Source organism: Leucoraja erinacea, chromosome 35, assembly GCF_028641065.1.
Source record: "Leucoraja erinacea ecotype New England chromosome 35, Leri_hhj_1, whole genome shotgun sequence".
In the NCBI taxonomy this organism is placed as follows: Eukaryota; Metazoa; Chordata; class Chondrichthyes; order Rajiformes; family Rajidae; genus Leucoraja; species Leucoraja erinaceus.
Genome location: NC_073411.1, coordinates 5,046,863 through 5,063,327, shown reverse-complemented (window position 1 = coordinate 5,063,327; position 16,465 = coordinate 5,046,863). Strand labels below are relative to the sequence as shown.

At 46.7% G+C, this 16,465-nt stretch overlaps 1 protein-coding gene across 1 annotated transcript in view; it reads left to right on the top strand.

Moving 5' to 3' along the window:
- The first annotated feature begins 511 nt into the window (after positions 1-511).
- Positions 512-16,465, top strand: part of LOC129713217 (zinc finger matrin-type protein 4-like) — a 141,218-nt gene continuing 125,264 nt past the window's right edge. Inside the window, exon 1 of the mRNA XM_055662141.1 lies at positions 512-1,396. Within this exon, the coding sequence (XP_055518116.1) occupies positions 1,310-1,396 (87 nt within the window). The 5' untranslated portion in view covers positions 512-1,309. The remainder of the gene's footprint in view (positions 1,397-16,465) is intronic.

Genomic DNA, 16,465 nt, shown 5'->3' with positions numbered 1-16,465 from the left:
ACACTCCTGAGTCTCGACGCGTAGACTGCCTTGCTTTCCTTTGGAGCACCAGAAAAGACTAGTTTTTAGGTCACATCTCCTTTCTTTCAACCGACGTGCTCTAATTTTGTTTTAATTTCCCAGTCGTCTCGGCTGCACAACAAGGTTTGGAATCCGGCGCCCAAAATTAATCCCCGCCACCCAAACAGTCACAATCAACGTTCCTCCTCCCAAATGGGAAGGCGATGAGTTTCAATGGTGTGACCAATTTGGGACAATGCCACAAAATTGATTCGTACGGGTGTCAGGGGTTACGGGGAGAAGGCAGGAGAATGGGATTAGGAGGGAGAGATAGATCAGCCATGATTGAATGGCGGAGAGGCCAAGCTGGGCCGAATGGCCTAATTCTGCTCCAATCATTTATGAAAAAGGAGAAAAAGTGCTGGCATAACTCAGCGGGTCAGGCAACACCCCTGGAGAACATGGATAGGTGATGTTTCGGGTCTGCACCCTCCTTCATACCGACTGTAAGGGGATTGGAAAATCGCAGCTGGAAATGGGGAGAGGCATGACAAAGCGTGACTGGTAATAGGTCGACATGTCAGAGAATCATAGTGATACAGCATGGTAACAGGCCCTTCAGCCCAACTTGCCCACACCAGCCAACATGTCCCAGCTACATCAGTCCATATGTATTTAATGCATGACCTTTTGTGTACCGACCAGCATCTGCAGTTCCTTGTTGCTACAATTTGCCAAAGCCACTGCACTGGGTATGAGGGAAAGGGTTTGTTTTTTTTTGCCTTCAGGGATAACAGCAGATATCAAGGACATCCTTTGAAAAGCCCAATTCAGAAAAATCCTGCATTAGTCCAAAATAAATTTGCGAGCGAATTGCAAATGATTTCCACTAATTGGGTGCATGGGAAGAGAGAGAGAAGCGATCTGCATTTTTATTTTAATGAACTTGCGTTTAAAGCAGGGCGGAATGGTTCGAATCCCACCTCGGAAGGTCTACCTCCTCGTCTCCCCTCTACTCCCGTTACCCGGAGACCAGATCAGCCTCGGTTGCTAAGGGGAGGCAGACGTCGGTGAGAGACAGCATCGTAGCCCAGTCGGTGGTGCGATCTCGGGGGTTGCAGCTAATAGCGAGGCTGGAAAAGAACAGCGGGCGGTGCTAAGGCGGGCTTCCAATGTATTCGGTGTAGCATTTTCTCACTCTCTCTCACCGAGCATCACATTGTTACGGGGAGAAAATAAAGGATACGGTGATGTGTTTTTTTAATTTGCATCCTGCTTTCTTCCATCTCACTGCGAGGCTCTGTTGTGGATGGCTTACAGTGTTTCACTCAAACTGCAGCACGATTTGCGTGTGGAGCCTTGTGGATTCTACCGAGAAGCAAGCGTGCAGTTTCAGGTAATGTACAAGAGCGTTCTTTGAAATGCAATGCAACTTTCTAATATACCCCCCTATGCAATTAATTGCAAGGGTTTTTTTTTTAAAGCTGTTTGATAAACCCGTGCACTTTTTGTTTTAAAAAGAGCAAAAGTTGTCCTTTAATTTTTTTAGGCACAAGTTTGCAGTATTTGTTAAACGTGGCGTTGCCAATTGCAAAGGTGTTCGCATCTCCTAATACGTTGCACATCGCTGGGAAGCATTTGGTAAGGTTAAGAAGCAAGGAACTGCAGATGCTTGTTTACTGGGGAGTGGGGGGAGGACAGGTACACAGATGCGTAAGTGTGCGAGATGGACTGGTACTGTTGTTTACTCTGTGTGCGGGAGCATCGTTTGATCCGAAAGACCACTCCTGAGATGCTGCCCGACCCGCTGAGTTACTCCAGCGTTTTGTGTCCATCCTCGGTTAAAACCAGCATCTGCAGTTCATTCCTGCACAGGAGTATTATTGTGCCCTGCTGAACACTGACCTAACCTGTGTTTAAATCATCTAACGTTTTAACACAGAGTGTTTGAGGGGGAGGGGGGGGGACGCGTGACAGGATTTAGTGGTGCAAACGTTACCGTGCATTGCAATACTTTTTTTTGTATTAATTAATTGATTGCAATTCATTAAGACAGCCGCTGTCTAATCTAAGTTAGACAATGAACGGTGTGACACGCCTCCCGTGTGGAGAATCACATTTCCACACACACAAACACACACACGCACACACACACACACACAGTGGCATGGCTTGTGATTTCAAACAAAAATGACTCTACAGATTTTTGACACGAGAATGAAGGAACTGCTCGGGTATTGAGCTATTACAGAGCAAGATCCATCAGCCAGTCTCGGCCAGGCTGCTGGTCCTATCAGCCTGCCCTGCCATATGCTGCCGCTGCCACACACACACATTTAACATTTATGATGTTCTCAAATACAAAATTAAATAACTTGGTGTTCACAGTAATCTTGAAGGCTGTTCTTCTTGGCGGACAGAGAAATTTAAACGTGCAAATGTCCAACTTGATGATTGATCTTCATGTGTTTGTGTTATGTTTTTGCAACACATAGAGGTCAAATAAGCAGGGTCAAAAAATAATGCCAGCTTGGTTACCGAGAACGCGTGCTGGCTAATGTTATTACCACACGGAGGGAGCAAGGGTGGTAAATGGGAGTTAATATTTAGCAGCTGGTTTGAATTGACAAAATTCCGCCAAACTCCTTTTAGAAGCAAGCAGTTATATTTATTGTTGCCCCTGGCCAGATCTGGCTTCCACAACTGGCTTTTGCTGTTCATGGGGGGTGAAAAAATGAAGGGATACAGTGTGCCTTTATAATCTGTGGCTTGTGCAAAGTATACTTCTTGAAGAAGGGTCTCGAACCGAAACGACACCCATTCCTTCTGTCTGGAGATGCTGCCTGCCCGCTGAGTTGCCCCAGCATTTTATTTCTATCTTCGGTGTAAACCAGCATCTGCAGTTCCATCCCAGGCATTTAACTTTGCAACAACAGCCACTTGAAGTGGAAGAAGCTGTGTGAATGTGGACCAGATCCATCATCCAGTCTCGGCCAGGCTGCTGGTTAGTTAGTTACCCCCTTGCGACAGATTGCTGGTATAGAGTACCTAAGGCGGAAAATGTTTCCCGTGTCCCTCCATTATCACCTCTTCCCCCAGCCAACAATGGGCCATTGTGGGCTTCATCCTTCCTTCGTCATCTATTGCTGGCCCTGATTTTTTTTCTGTCCTTTTCTGACCTCCTGTTCATAAGATCATAAGTGATAGGAGTAGAATTAAGCCATTCGGCCCATCAGGTCTACTCTGCCATTCAATCATGGTTGATCTATCTCTCCCTCCTAACCCCATTCTCCTCCCTTCTTCATTTAGAAGGATGAGAGGGAATCTTACAGAAACATATAAAATACCTCGGGGATTGGACAGGCTAGATGTAGGAAAAATGTCCCCCATGTTCGGGGAGTCCAGATTAGGACACACAGTTTAAGAATAAGGGAATGGCCATTTAGGACTGAGATGAGGAAAAACGTTTTCACCCCAGAGAATTGTGAATCTGTGGAATTCCCTGCCTCAGAAGGCAGCGGAGGCCAATTCACTGGATGTATTCAAGAGAGAGTTAGATGTAGCTCTTAGGGCTAACGGAATCAACGGATATGGGGGAAAAAGCAGGAACGGGGTACTGATTTTGGATGATCAGTCATGATCACATTGAATGGCGGTGGAGGCTCGAAGACCGAATGTTCTAATCCTGCACCTATTTTCTATGTTTCCCCATAACCCCTAACACCCATACAAATCAATCATTTCGCCCCTCCCCTCCCCTGCCCCCCCCCCCCACCCCACCTTCCTGAGGAAGGGTTCCAACCCGAAACGTCACCCATCCTTTTTCTCCAGAGAAGCTGCCTGTCCCACTGCGCTACTCCAGCACTTTGCGTCTATCTTCAATATAAACCGGCATCTACAGTCCCTTCCTACACCGATAGCTTCACTTTGCATTATGTAACACCTCAGTCACAAGATCTCTCTGAAGCTGCTCGTTTGTTTTGATCCGCTGGTAATTGAAGGAAATGTGAACCTTAAAATGTTTGAAGAAAATTAAGAGAAGTAAAAATCGACTTGTTGTCCCTTAGGAGAGAACAAAGCACTTTGTTTTAAAAAAAAAAACAGTAAGGAGCATGATTGCAAAATTGCATTTTCTAAATACAATCAAAGCAGCATTTATAATTCTTAAGGGATTGGACAGGCTCGATGAAGGGAAAATGTTCCCGATGTTGGGGGAGCCCAGAACCAGGGGTCACACAGTTTAAGAATAAGGGGTCGGCCATTTAGGACTGAGATGAGGAAAAAACGTTTTCACCCAGTAAGTTGTGAATCTGTGGAATTCTCTGCCACAGAAGGCAGTGGAGGCCAATTCACTGGATGTATTCAAGAGAGAGTTAGATATAGCACATAGGGCTAATGGAATCAAGGGATATGGGGAGAAAGCAGGAAGGGGGTACTGATTTTGAATGATCTGCCACGATCATATTGAATTACGGTATGGAGTAGCAATGACGAGGTGGGGCCTCGTGGACAGCGTCTCCTGCGAGTGTGGGGACCCAACACAGATAGTGGAGCACATAGTCACCAGTTGCCCCAAACACCGGCCACCGAATGGTGAACGAGGTCTGATTGACCTGGACGATGACACATTGGCCTGGCTCGCCTCAACGGAGCTGCAGGTCTAAAAGACATACGACAGAAGCAGGGATCATATTGAATGGCGGTGCTGGCTCGAAGGGCCGAATGGCCTACTCCTGCACCTATGTTCTATGTTGTTTCCCAAACAAACTCAAATAAGCCCAAGGTACACAAAAATGCTAGAGAAACTCAGCAGATGCAGCAGCATCTATGGAGCGAAGGAAATAGGCAACGTTTCGGGCCGAAACCCTTCTTTCAAATAAGCCCAGTCTGATATAATTTACGCTGACGAGTGTTCAGTTTCCGAGCTCTTCCTTTCATCCTTGTACCACCCGCAAAGTTTTTGAAATGATATGTCGGCATTTGTCTGAATTATTATCAACTTCGTACCAGTGCAGAGCTTTGGAGTGCCTTGTATCGTCTTAAAACAGGAAGCTTATTATCCATTTAGAACGTACTGGCACACAACAGCGGTGTGTTTTGCCTGATTAGTGTGATCTGAAAAACACTGGGATAAAAAGTCATTGAAGTACTCAGGATTATGGCACTCAATGCTTGAGAAGAACTCTCAAGAAGCCATTGCTCTCAAATTACAAGCTTCCACTTAATTATTTCCTTTTTGATATTTTTGTTTTTCCCTCTCGAAATACTTGACAAAGACCAATGCATTAGTTGAATCCATTCAACTATAGCTCTGGAAATAACAGGGGCTGTTCCACTTGAGCGTTTTAATCTGCGAGTTCTGGTGAGTTTGCCCTTGACTCATACTCGCAGCATGGTTAACACGAGGTCGTAGGAGGTCTTTGTAACTCTCCTTCATGCTCGAGAGTGGTCTCCGCGTACTAGAGGCCTCAGCTAGGTCGCGGAGTTTTTTTCAATATGTTAAAAAATACCCGACAGTAAAAAAAATTGCCATGGAAAAAAGCGATTCCGTTTTTACTCGTTGGTTTAGTCATAGTAGGTCGGCATGTTAGTCGTAGGTAATCGAGGGTAGTGGAAGGTAGTCACAGATAGTCTTCATCATAGTCGAAGGAGATGGTAGGAGGTCATCTTCACTCTTCACTATTTGGTGTCAAATTTTCCCGAAGTTAGTCGTAGCTGGTCTTCTACATAGTCGAAGGAGGTCTTCAACATGACATTTTTTCAAACCCTCCTAAACTCGCCAATTAGGTCGCCCAAGTGGGACAGCCCCTTTTGGCTTCACTTCCGATTCTCCTCAATCGGGCTTTTCCTTGCACTAAACGTGATTCCCTTACCTTGTATCTCTGCACTGTAAACGGCTCGATGGTAATCGTGTATTGTCTTTCTACTAACTGGTTAGCACGCATCAAAAGCTTTTCACTGTACCTCGCTACGCGTGACAATGAATGAAACTGAGACCGAAACTGAGGCGAGGACTGAGCTCAAGTCATTGGAGCTGTGAGGCAGCAGCTCAAGTTACCAGCAATTTGTCCACAGCAATCTCCCACAAACAGCAAATGCACGAGAACCAGATGATCTTATATAAACGAGCAAATCATCCCATAGTAATTCAGAAGGACATTATCAAACAAACCTCGGCAAGCCATGTAAGTGTTATTGAGACTTGATCAAAGACTAGTCAATGCAGAGTATCTTAGAGTGGTAGAGAGGTAGAAGGGAAGTTGTGTGAAGGAAGGAACTGCAGATGCTGGTTTAAACCGAAGATAGACACAAAAAGCTGGAGTAACTGAGCGGGACAGGCAGCATCTCTGGAGAGAAGGAATGGGTGACGTTTCGGGTCGAGACCCTTCTTCAGACTGGTTAGTGATAAGAGAAACGAGAGATATAGACGATGATGTGGAGAGATAAAGAACAATGAATGAAAGATACGCAAAAATGTAACAATGATAAAGGAACCAGGCCATTGTTTGCTGTTAGTTGGGTGAAAACGAGAAGCTGGTGTGACTTGGGTGCGGGAGGGATAGAGAGAGAGGGAATGCCGGGTTACCTGAAGTTCAGATTCACATTCAGATTCAGATTCAGATTCAATTTTAATTGTCATTGTCAGTGTACAGTACAGAGACAACAAAATGCATTTAGCATCTCCCTGGAAGAGCGACATAGCACATGATTTGAATAAATAATAATAAGTGTCCGGGGGGGGGGTGGTGATTGGCAGTCACCGAGGTACGTTGTTAAGTAGAGTGACAGCCGCCGGGAAGAAGCTGTTCCTGGACCTGCTGGTTCGGCAATGGAGAGACCTGTAGCGCCTCCCGGATGGTAGGAGGGTAAACAGTCCATGGTTGGGGTGAGAGCAGTCCTTGGCGATGCTGAGCGCCCTCCGCAGACAACGCTTGCTTTGGACAGACTCAATGGAGGGCAGCGAGGAACCGGTGATGCGTTGGGCAATTTTCACCACCCTCTGCAATGCCTTCCGGTCGGAGACGGAGCAGTTGCCATACCATACTGTGATGCAGTTGGTAAGGATGCTCTCGATGGTGCAGCGGTAGAAGTTCACCAGGATCTGAGGAGACGGATGGACCTTCTTCAGTCTCCTCAGGAAGAAGAGACGCTGATGAGCCTTCTTGATCAGAGTAGAGGTATTGTGGGTCCAAGAGAGGTCATCGGAGATGTTGACTCCCAGGAACCTGAAGCTAGAGAAATCAATATTCGTACCACTGGGCTGTAAGCTACCCAAGCGAAATATGAGATGCTACTCCTCCAATTTGCGTTTAGCCTCACTCTGACAATCGAGGAGACCTAGGACAGAAAGGCCTGTGTAGGAATGGGAAGGAGAATTAAAGTGTTTAGCAACCTGGAGATCAGGTTGGTTCAGGCGGGCTGAGTGAAGGTGTCCTGCAAAGTGATCGCCCAATCTGCGTTTGGTCTCGCCCATGTATAAGAGTCCACATCTTGAACAACGGATACAGCAGATGAGGTTGGAGGAGGTGCAAGTGAACCTCTGCCAAACCTGAAAGGACTGTCGGGGTCCCTGGACAGAGTCGGGGGAGGAGGTATAGGGACAGGTGTTGCATCTTCTGCGGTTGCAAGGGAAAGTACCTGGGGATGGGGTGGTTTGGGTTCGAAGGGATGAGTTGAGCAGGGAGTTGCGGAGGGAACAGTCTCTGTGGAAGGCGGAAAGGGGTGGAGATGGGAAAATGTGGCTAGTGGTGGGATCCCGTTGGAGGTGGCGAAAATTTCGGAATACGTGTTGAAGGGAAGCAGAAGGGAAGTAATTATGCCAGCTAAACTATGGCATAGAAACAAAGAAACATAGAAAATAGGTGTAGGAGGAGGCCATTCGGCTCTTCGAGCCAGCACCGCCATTCATTGTGATCATGGCTGATAATCCCCAATCAATAACCCGTGCCTGCCTTCTCCCCATATCCCTTGATTCTACTAGCCGCTGGAGCTCTATCTAACTCTCTCTCAAATCCATCCAGTGATTTGGCCTCCACCGACCTCTGTGGCAGGGAATTCCATACAATTCACAACTCTCTGGGTGAAAACGGTTTTTTCTCACCTCAGTCTTAAATGGCCTCCCCTTTATTCAAAGTGTGACCCCAAAGATGCCACAATGATTCTATGATACTTTATTGTCACATGTATCTAGTACACTGTAAATAGTGTATAGGAGCAGGGAGGTTCTACTGCTGTTGTACAGGGTCTTGGTGAGACCACACCTGGAGTATTGCGTACAGTTTTGGTCTCCAAATCTGAGGAAGAACATTATTGCCTTAGAGGGAGTGCAGAGAAGGTTCACCAGACTGATTCCTGGGATGTCAGGACTGTCTTATGAACAAAGACTGGATAGACTTGGTTTGTACTCTCTAGAATTTAGGAGATTGAGAGGGGATCTTATAGAAACATACAAAATTCTTAAGGGGTTGGACAGGCTAGATGCAGGAAGATTGCTCCCGATGTTGGGGAAGTCCAGGACAAGGGGTCACAGCTTAAGGATAAGGGGAAAATCCTTTAAAACCGAGATGAGAAGAACTTTTTTCACTCAGAGTGGTGAATCTCTGGAACTCTCTGCCGCAGAGGGTAGTCGAGGCCAGTTCATTGGCTATATTTAAGAGGGAGTTAGATGTGGCCCTTGTGGCTAAGGGGATCAGAGGGTATGGAGAGAAGGCAGGTACGGGATACTGAGTTGGATGATCAGCCATGATCATATTGAATGGCGGTGCAGGCTCGAAGGGCTGAATGGCCTAATCCTGCACCTAATTTCTATGTTTCTAAATGGCTCGATTGTAATCATGTCTTGTCTTTCCGCTGACTGGATAGCATGTATCAAACACTTTTCACTGAACCCCAGTACACGTGGCAATGAACTAACCTGCAAACTGAAGTTGTCCATACTCCCATGTGTTGTCTCATCACATTTTAAATTGATGATGCTGAGGATCTATAAGGCGCTGGTCAGGATGGATTTGGAGTATCGTGAGCAATTTAGGGCACCATATCTGCAGAAGGTGCGCTGGCCCTGGAGAGGGTCCAAAGGAGGCTTACAAGAATGATCCCAGTAATGAGTGGGTTAACATACGATGAGCATTTGCCGGCACTGGGCCTCTACTCGCTGGCGTTTAGAAGAATGAGGGGGGACCTAATTAAAATATGCCGACTAGTGAAAGGTTTGGATAGAGTCAAGTCAAGAGAGTTTATTGTCATGTGTCCCAGATAGGACAATGAAATTCTTGCAGTGGACGTGGAGAGGATGTTTCCACTAGTGGGAACAACATGGACTAAAGGTCTTGCATAGCTTCATATTTAAAGGGCGTTCCATTGGGAATGAGATGAGGAGGGATTTCTTTAGTCAGGGGGTGGTGAATCTGTGGAATTCATTGCCACAGAAGGTTGTGGAGGCCAAGTCAGTGGATATTTTTTAAATCAGAGATTGATAGATTCTTGATTAGAGGATCAGGGGTTGTGGGGAGAAGGCAGGAGAATGGGGTTTGGAGGGAGAGATAGATCAGCCATGATTGAATGGCGGAGTGGACTTGATGGGCTGAATGGTCTAATTCTGCACCTATCGCTTATGACCTTATGACTTTATGTTCTCTGGCTGGTATGTGACCGCTGAAATCAGGGGTAGGTCCTGATCTATGGTATCATATGGACCAAGGCATTGGGTCTTACACTGTACACAGGCTGGAAAGTGCGAGAATATATTAGGTAATGTAATTGAATGGGAAGATGGAAGGATTTTCAATTAAAATGGCCTCATCAAGTTCAGGAGGGGGAATTTTAAAGCAAGCATGATTCATGTAATTACCTGATGTACAGGTAAGACCCAGTGCTGTGTTCAACTCTCTTTGGTAAGTCGATATTGCATTAAATTACTATATTTAGCACATACTTTCCATGGTCCTTGAAATGAGGCCAAGTGTTGGTCGCATAGGAGCACGTTACTTTCCTTCCCAATTTTCAGGGAAACATTAACCTGTTCTGGAGCTCGTTCTCTCGTTTCATTATCGCACTTGTGCGGCACGGTGGCGCAGCGGCAGAGTGGCTGCCTTGCAGCGCCGGGGTCCCGGGTTCGATCCCGACTACGGGTGCTGTCTGTATGGAGTTTGTACCTTCTCCCCGTGGGTTTTTTTCTCCGCGATCTTCCGTTTCCACTCCAAAGACGTACAGGTTTGTTGGTAAATTGGCTTGGTGTAAATGTTAAAAAAATATTGTCCCTAATGGGTGTAGGAAAGTGTCCATGTACGGGGATCGCTGGTCGTCCGTGTGGGCCATTTGTCCCTTGGCCAGTGAGTCCGTGGAGGGACCACCTGAGGCAGCAAAGATCCAGCAAGTCACCAGCGAGACTTCTGCTGCAATTGGTTCATCTTTCAGTTTAGTTTAGGTTTATTATGGGGATGGATCACAGCATGGTCTGGGAAGTTGCAGAGAATTGTGGATGCAGCCCAGCCCAGCACACTAAACCAGCCTCCCTTCCATTGACTCCAAAACTAACCACGACAAGGCCAGCAGCATAATCAAGGCACCTTGGCCACTCCCTCTTCTCCCCTCTCCCATCAGGCAAAAGATACAGAAGTGTGAAAACACACACCTCCAGATTCAGGGATAGTTTCTGGTTACGATCAGGCAACTGACACTCCCCTCTCTCTCTCTCTATCTCCTCTCTCTCCCTCTCTCACCTTTCTCCCTCTCTCACACACACACTCTCTTACATCCAGTACACGTGGCTCTTTCTGGTTGAACAAAGGAATTTGGGCTAATATTGTGGTTATTAATTTATTGGACTTTTGTTTGTTATATCACTGTGTATTGTGTTTACTGCAGTTGTAAGCATGAATTTAATTGTGCAGTTGTTGCAAACACATGACGATTAAACCCTCTCTGCTAGATCCTTGTTATGGGTGGGATTCAAACGTGTCCTCCTGAATGATCAGCTCAGGCGTTGTCAAATTCTGGTGCCAGCGTTTGGTGTTCCTCATTCCCCAGCTGACTTCCCAGGGGGAATTATTTGTGCTATGATACCCTGGGGGGTGGTGTGGACAATTTGACCGCTGTACTGTCGTCGGGGGGAATGTACTTCGAAGGTGGCAACAACGTAGAGAAGAATTGCAGGTCTTTAGATTTTAGAGATACAGCGTGGAAACAGGCCCTTCAGTCCACTGAGTCCACGCCGACCAGCCCTCACCCAGTGCACGAGCACTATCTATACACTAGGGACAATTTTCAATTTTTACCAAAGTCAATTAACCTGCAAGCCCGCACGTCTTTGGAGTGTGGAAGGAAACCGGAGCACCCGGAGGAAACCCACATGGTCACAGTGAGAACGTGCAAACTCCACACAGACAGCAGGCTGAGGTCAGGATCAAACTCTGGTCTCTGGAGCTGTGAGGCAGCAACTCTACTGCTGCACCACTGTGCCCCCCCCACCCCAACGGCAGGAAAGAAGAAACTAAAAAACTGCAGACGGTGGAACCCCGAGATAAAACCACAAAGCACTGGAAAAGCGGAATAAGTCAGGCAGCATCTGCGGAAAGAGAAGCAGTTTCAAGTCAGGGATTCTTTATCAGATAAAGCATCTTCAACCTGAAACATTGCTCCAGCTTCTCTCTTCTACCTGCATCTGTATGAGTATCTCCAGCATTTTTATTGTTGAGTCAGTCAGAGATACAACATGGAAACAGGCTCTTTGGTCCACTGAATCGACAATCGATCACCTGATCACACTAGTTCCATGTCTTCCTACTTGCTCATCCACTCCCTACACACGAGGGCCATTGTATACAGGCCAATTAACTGCAACTCCGTACATCTTTGGGATGTGGGATGAAACCGGAGCACCCGGAATAAACCCACGTGGTCACAGGGAGAACGTGCAAACTCCGCACAGTCAGCTCAGGATCGAACCCAGGTCTCGGGCGCTGTGAGGCAGCAGCACTACCCGCCACCACAGTGAGAAATCAAGGTGGTGAAATTCCCGGGTTGGGATGGGAGTCGGTGGTGAAGGAGAGGCGAGGGAATATTGAGCAGGTACTGAAAGCAACACAAAAGCCGCAGAGCTTTTAGTACATTAGAGCTCGGCAGTTCTCCCCACAGGGTTAGAGGTGAAGAAAGAAAAAGCCTGTGGCAATAAAGGCAAGGAATGCATTGTAGCAATATGTGGATGATAAAGTCGTTGCCAAGTTGTGAGCTGCAATGACTGATAGGTACACAGCACTTGGCACAAGATCAAACAGTACCTGGCCTTAAAATATTAGGTATGAACATCAGTGAGAATGGAACTGTATGAGGATATCGGGAATCGCTTCGGCAGAGGAAGGCAGAGATTTGTTGAGTTTCATTTTGAGATGCAGCGAGTAAACAGGCCCTTCGGCCCAACGAGTTCGTGCCGACCAGTGATACCCCGCACACTAACACCAACACACACACACACACACACACACTAGAGACAACATACACTCAATGATTATATTTGGTGTAATGGAAGATGGGAATAAATTGAACACATCTCAAAATCTATTCCTTAACTATGGTTTAATAATAGCAAAAAAATTAATACTTAAATTTTGGAAGGGTACATCAATACCAACGCTTAAAATGTGGATTGCAAGTATGTTGGACACCGCTCATCTTGAGGAAATGCGATTCCTCCTAATGGATAAATCAGACCAATTCATAACGAGTTGGTCTCCATTCGTGGATGATTTTTTTGTTGCCATATGGTGCAACACAATTGTAAAAATGACTGATGGGTTCAGGACTGGACGAGGGTTGGTCAAGATTATAAATAATGATCTCCTTTTCTTTTCACTATTTTCTCTCTCAACTTTCTTCATTTACTCGTTTTCTTTCTTCACATACTATATATTTCACATCTTTCTATCCTTTACTATCTAACTTCTTTTTCTTATTCTCATCTTTTTACAATGTAACAAAAAAAAAAAAAGAAGTTGAACATAAAATGTATTATAAAAATATATATTAGGCACTTTGGTGCCATATGACTGTGCTTACTTCTAATAAAATAAAATATTAAAAAATAAAAAAAAAAGACAACATACACTCATACCAAGCCAACAAACCTGCACGTCTCTGCAGTGTGGGGGGAAACTGGAGCACCCGGAGAAAGCCCACGCAAGTCATGGGGGGAACGTACAAACTCCGCACAAGCAGCACCCGTGGTCTGGATCGAACCCGGGTCTCTGGCGCTGTGTGGCAGCAACTCTACCGCTGTGCCACCATTGCCGCCCTGGGGGAAACTTGTGTGTGCAGGCAATCACATTCAAGGACCTGGATTTCTCTTCATTCTCTGTACGAGGCTCAAGGAGAGAGGCTCTACCTGCCCTTCAAGTCCCTGATGGTCGGCTGCCTGCAGAGATCTATGGGGGAATCTGGGCTTTCTCTCTGTGGGATGGCTGTTCTGAAGAGGCAGTAAACCTTTGTCAGGGAGGGAGAAGCTGTGACACTGCAAGGTCGTGGATGCGGGCAGGGTCTGGAGCTTACCTCCATTTGACATGGAGAAGAGCAAGTAACTATCAGAATCCCTGTCCTGATTTCCTGGGCATCCCTGATTCCAATGCATCTCGGGTTGCCATCTTTCTCACTCCCTAATAAGGGACAAAAGGTCCAAATACGGGACAAATTCCCAAAAGCAATTCGTTGACCGACTCGGCCGAGGCTGGGTGAATGGTGAGTTGGCCCCGGGTGCTGGACTGCACACAAAGCCCAGCCGGCGGGCCAGCTGAGGAGATTTGGTCCGGGCCGCGCGCCCCATCCAACTCGTGCTCCGATGATCGGCCATGAGTAGGAGGGGTGGTGGTGGTGTCGGCGGTAAGCGAAGGTCCGAAGGCCGGACAGCTGGCCGGGCTGCCGACCGACCGACGGGGCCACAGGCAAGGTGCTGCTGCTGCACTCCATGGGCTGCACTACGTCGGGACGGGTGAGGCGGGGCCGGACGCAGCGACAGTCCTCTTGACACGAGTAGTAGCAGTCAAATATGGGACAAGGGTGGTCCCGTATGGGACAAACCAATTTAGCCCAATATACGGGATGTCCCGGCTAATACGGGACAGTTGGCAACCCAATGTACATCAGTCCCTCAGTGCTGGGACCTACACAAATGTGTAAAATATCAGGCCCGGTGTATGGCAAATGCTTACCAGAGTGTTCAGTTTAGTTTGTTGTCACGTGTACCAAGGTATAGTGAAAAGCTTTTGTTGCGTGCGATCCAGTCACTGGAAAGACAATGCACGATTCCCGGAAGTGGCGGCGCTGCCCTGGCAGCAGCGGCTCACCTGTAGTCTGTTTGTTTTTGCTTTTTTGTGTTGTTTTTTATGTTTTGGTTAGTCTAGTTTTTGGTTTTTGTTAGTTTTTGGGTTTGTGGGGGGGGGGGGGGGGGTGGGGGGGGGGGGGGTTGAAACGGGGCTTGCTGTCTCTCCCTGCGGGGGGAATGCGACTTTTTTGTCGTATTCCCCTTCTCAGCCTCCGTCTGCGCGGAGCTGGCAACCTCGATCGCCTCACCGCAGAGGGAGAAGAGGAGGGAAGAGACTGCAGACCTAAGACTTTTGCCTCCATCACAGTGAGGAGGTGCTTGGTGGACTGACTGTGATGGATGTTAATATGTGTTTATTGTTGGGATTTTTTTATTGTATGTATGTATGTTTTATTATTTATTTATTTCTATTTATTTATTTATTTATTTATTTTATTTATTTATTATTATTATTTTTTTTTTGTGATTTTTTTTTTTTTATGATACTGCCTGTAAGGGAAATTCATTTCTTTGTCTCAAATTGAGGCAATGACAATAAATTTGAATACAATACAACAATACAATACAAGTATGACTGCAGGCACGAAATTTCGTTCAGACTTCGGTCTGAATGACAATAAAGGAAACCTATAAACCTGTAAACTGTAAACGATGACACTCAGGCCGTCCGCAGTGTACAGATATGTTGCCTTAAATCTAGGCTGCATCATCGAATTATTACACCAAGAAAAACGGGAACAGGTAGGTCTTCCCAATATTAATGAGCATCTTAAAATGAACACGGACATGCTAATAAATTGATGGGGACATTCCAAAGTAGGTCAGAAGTAAACAGAAGAGATGAAGAGAGAAACTTGTCTCCAGGCAGCAGAGAACAAGGGTAGAAGAGCAGACAGGGTTTTTTTTTAAATTAAATCCAAGACTAGATTCTGGAAATGTGATATTAAAACAGTGAGGGCAGGAAACACTCAGCAGGTCAGGCAGCATCTGTGGAGAGGGAATCAGTTATTGTTTCAGGTCTGAGACCCTTTGCCAAAGGATCTTGGACAATACAGCTCACCCCCTCCATGGCACACTGGTCAACCTGAGGAGCACCTTCAGCCACAGACTGGTTCCACTAAGATGCAGCACAGAACGCCACAGGAGATCCTTCTTCCCTGTGGCTATCAAACTGTACAACTCCTCCTCCCCCTTCTGTCATGGGGTAGACTGATTCCCCTCTTTCCCCCCCCCCCCCCCCCCCCCCCCCCCCCCCCCCCCCCCCCTTCCCCCTCCCCTCCCCAATCTTTGCACATCCCCAATCCCGGACTTCCCACTCGTCACTTTCATGTTTCATGTATCTTGTGTTTTATGACTGTTTGCAACCAATGTCCCTCCTGGGATAAATACACTTCTATCGTATCGCAGTTTACATGAAAAAAGACACAAAGTGCTGGAGTAACTCAGCAGGTCAGGCAGCATCTCTGCAAAACACGGATGAATGACATTTCTGATCTGGGCTCTTCTTCAGACCCGAAACGTCACCTATCCATGTTCTCCACAGGTGCTGCCTGACCCACTGAGTTACTCCAGCACTCTGTGAAACGTCACCTCTCCATGTTCTCCACAGGTGCTGCCTGACCCACTGAGTTACTCCAGCACTTTGTGTCATCTTCTTCTTCTTATCGAGCCCACATGCACAAGATTAGAAGTTGCTCAGCCAGAGCTGGACATACTTCTCGGCATCGGCATACGATGGTGCCTGTCTTGTCACTTCTTGTGTGTGGTGGTGGAAACCAGGGCCTTGATGTGAATGCTCTTTCCTTGACCCCTTTCTAGAGTGTGTTCCTGGTTGTAACAGGCCGAAGAGCCAGTTTCCATGCTGTGTCTCTAAACTAAACTAAACATGGAATAGTTTCATTCAGCATTTGATTAACTTATATCATTGCTGCAAAATGCGAATCACAGCAAGGATTTACCCTGGTGCCTCCAGCAGTATTTTTTAAACATGTGCCAACACGGTGACGTGGCAGGTGAGCTATGGCCCAACAGCGCCAGAGATCCAGGTTCGATCTTGACTACGGGCGCTTGTCGGTCCAGAGATTGTGCCTTCTCCCCGTGACCTGCATGGGGTTTCTCCGAGATCTTTGGTTTTCTCCCACACTCCAAAAACGA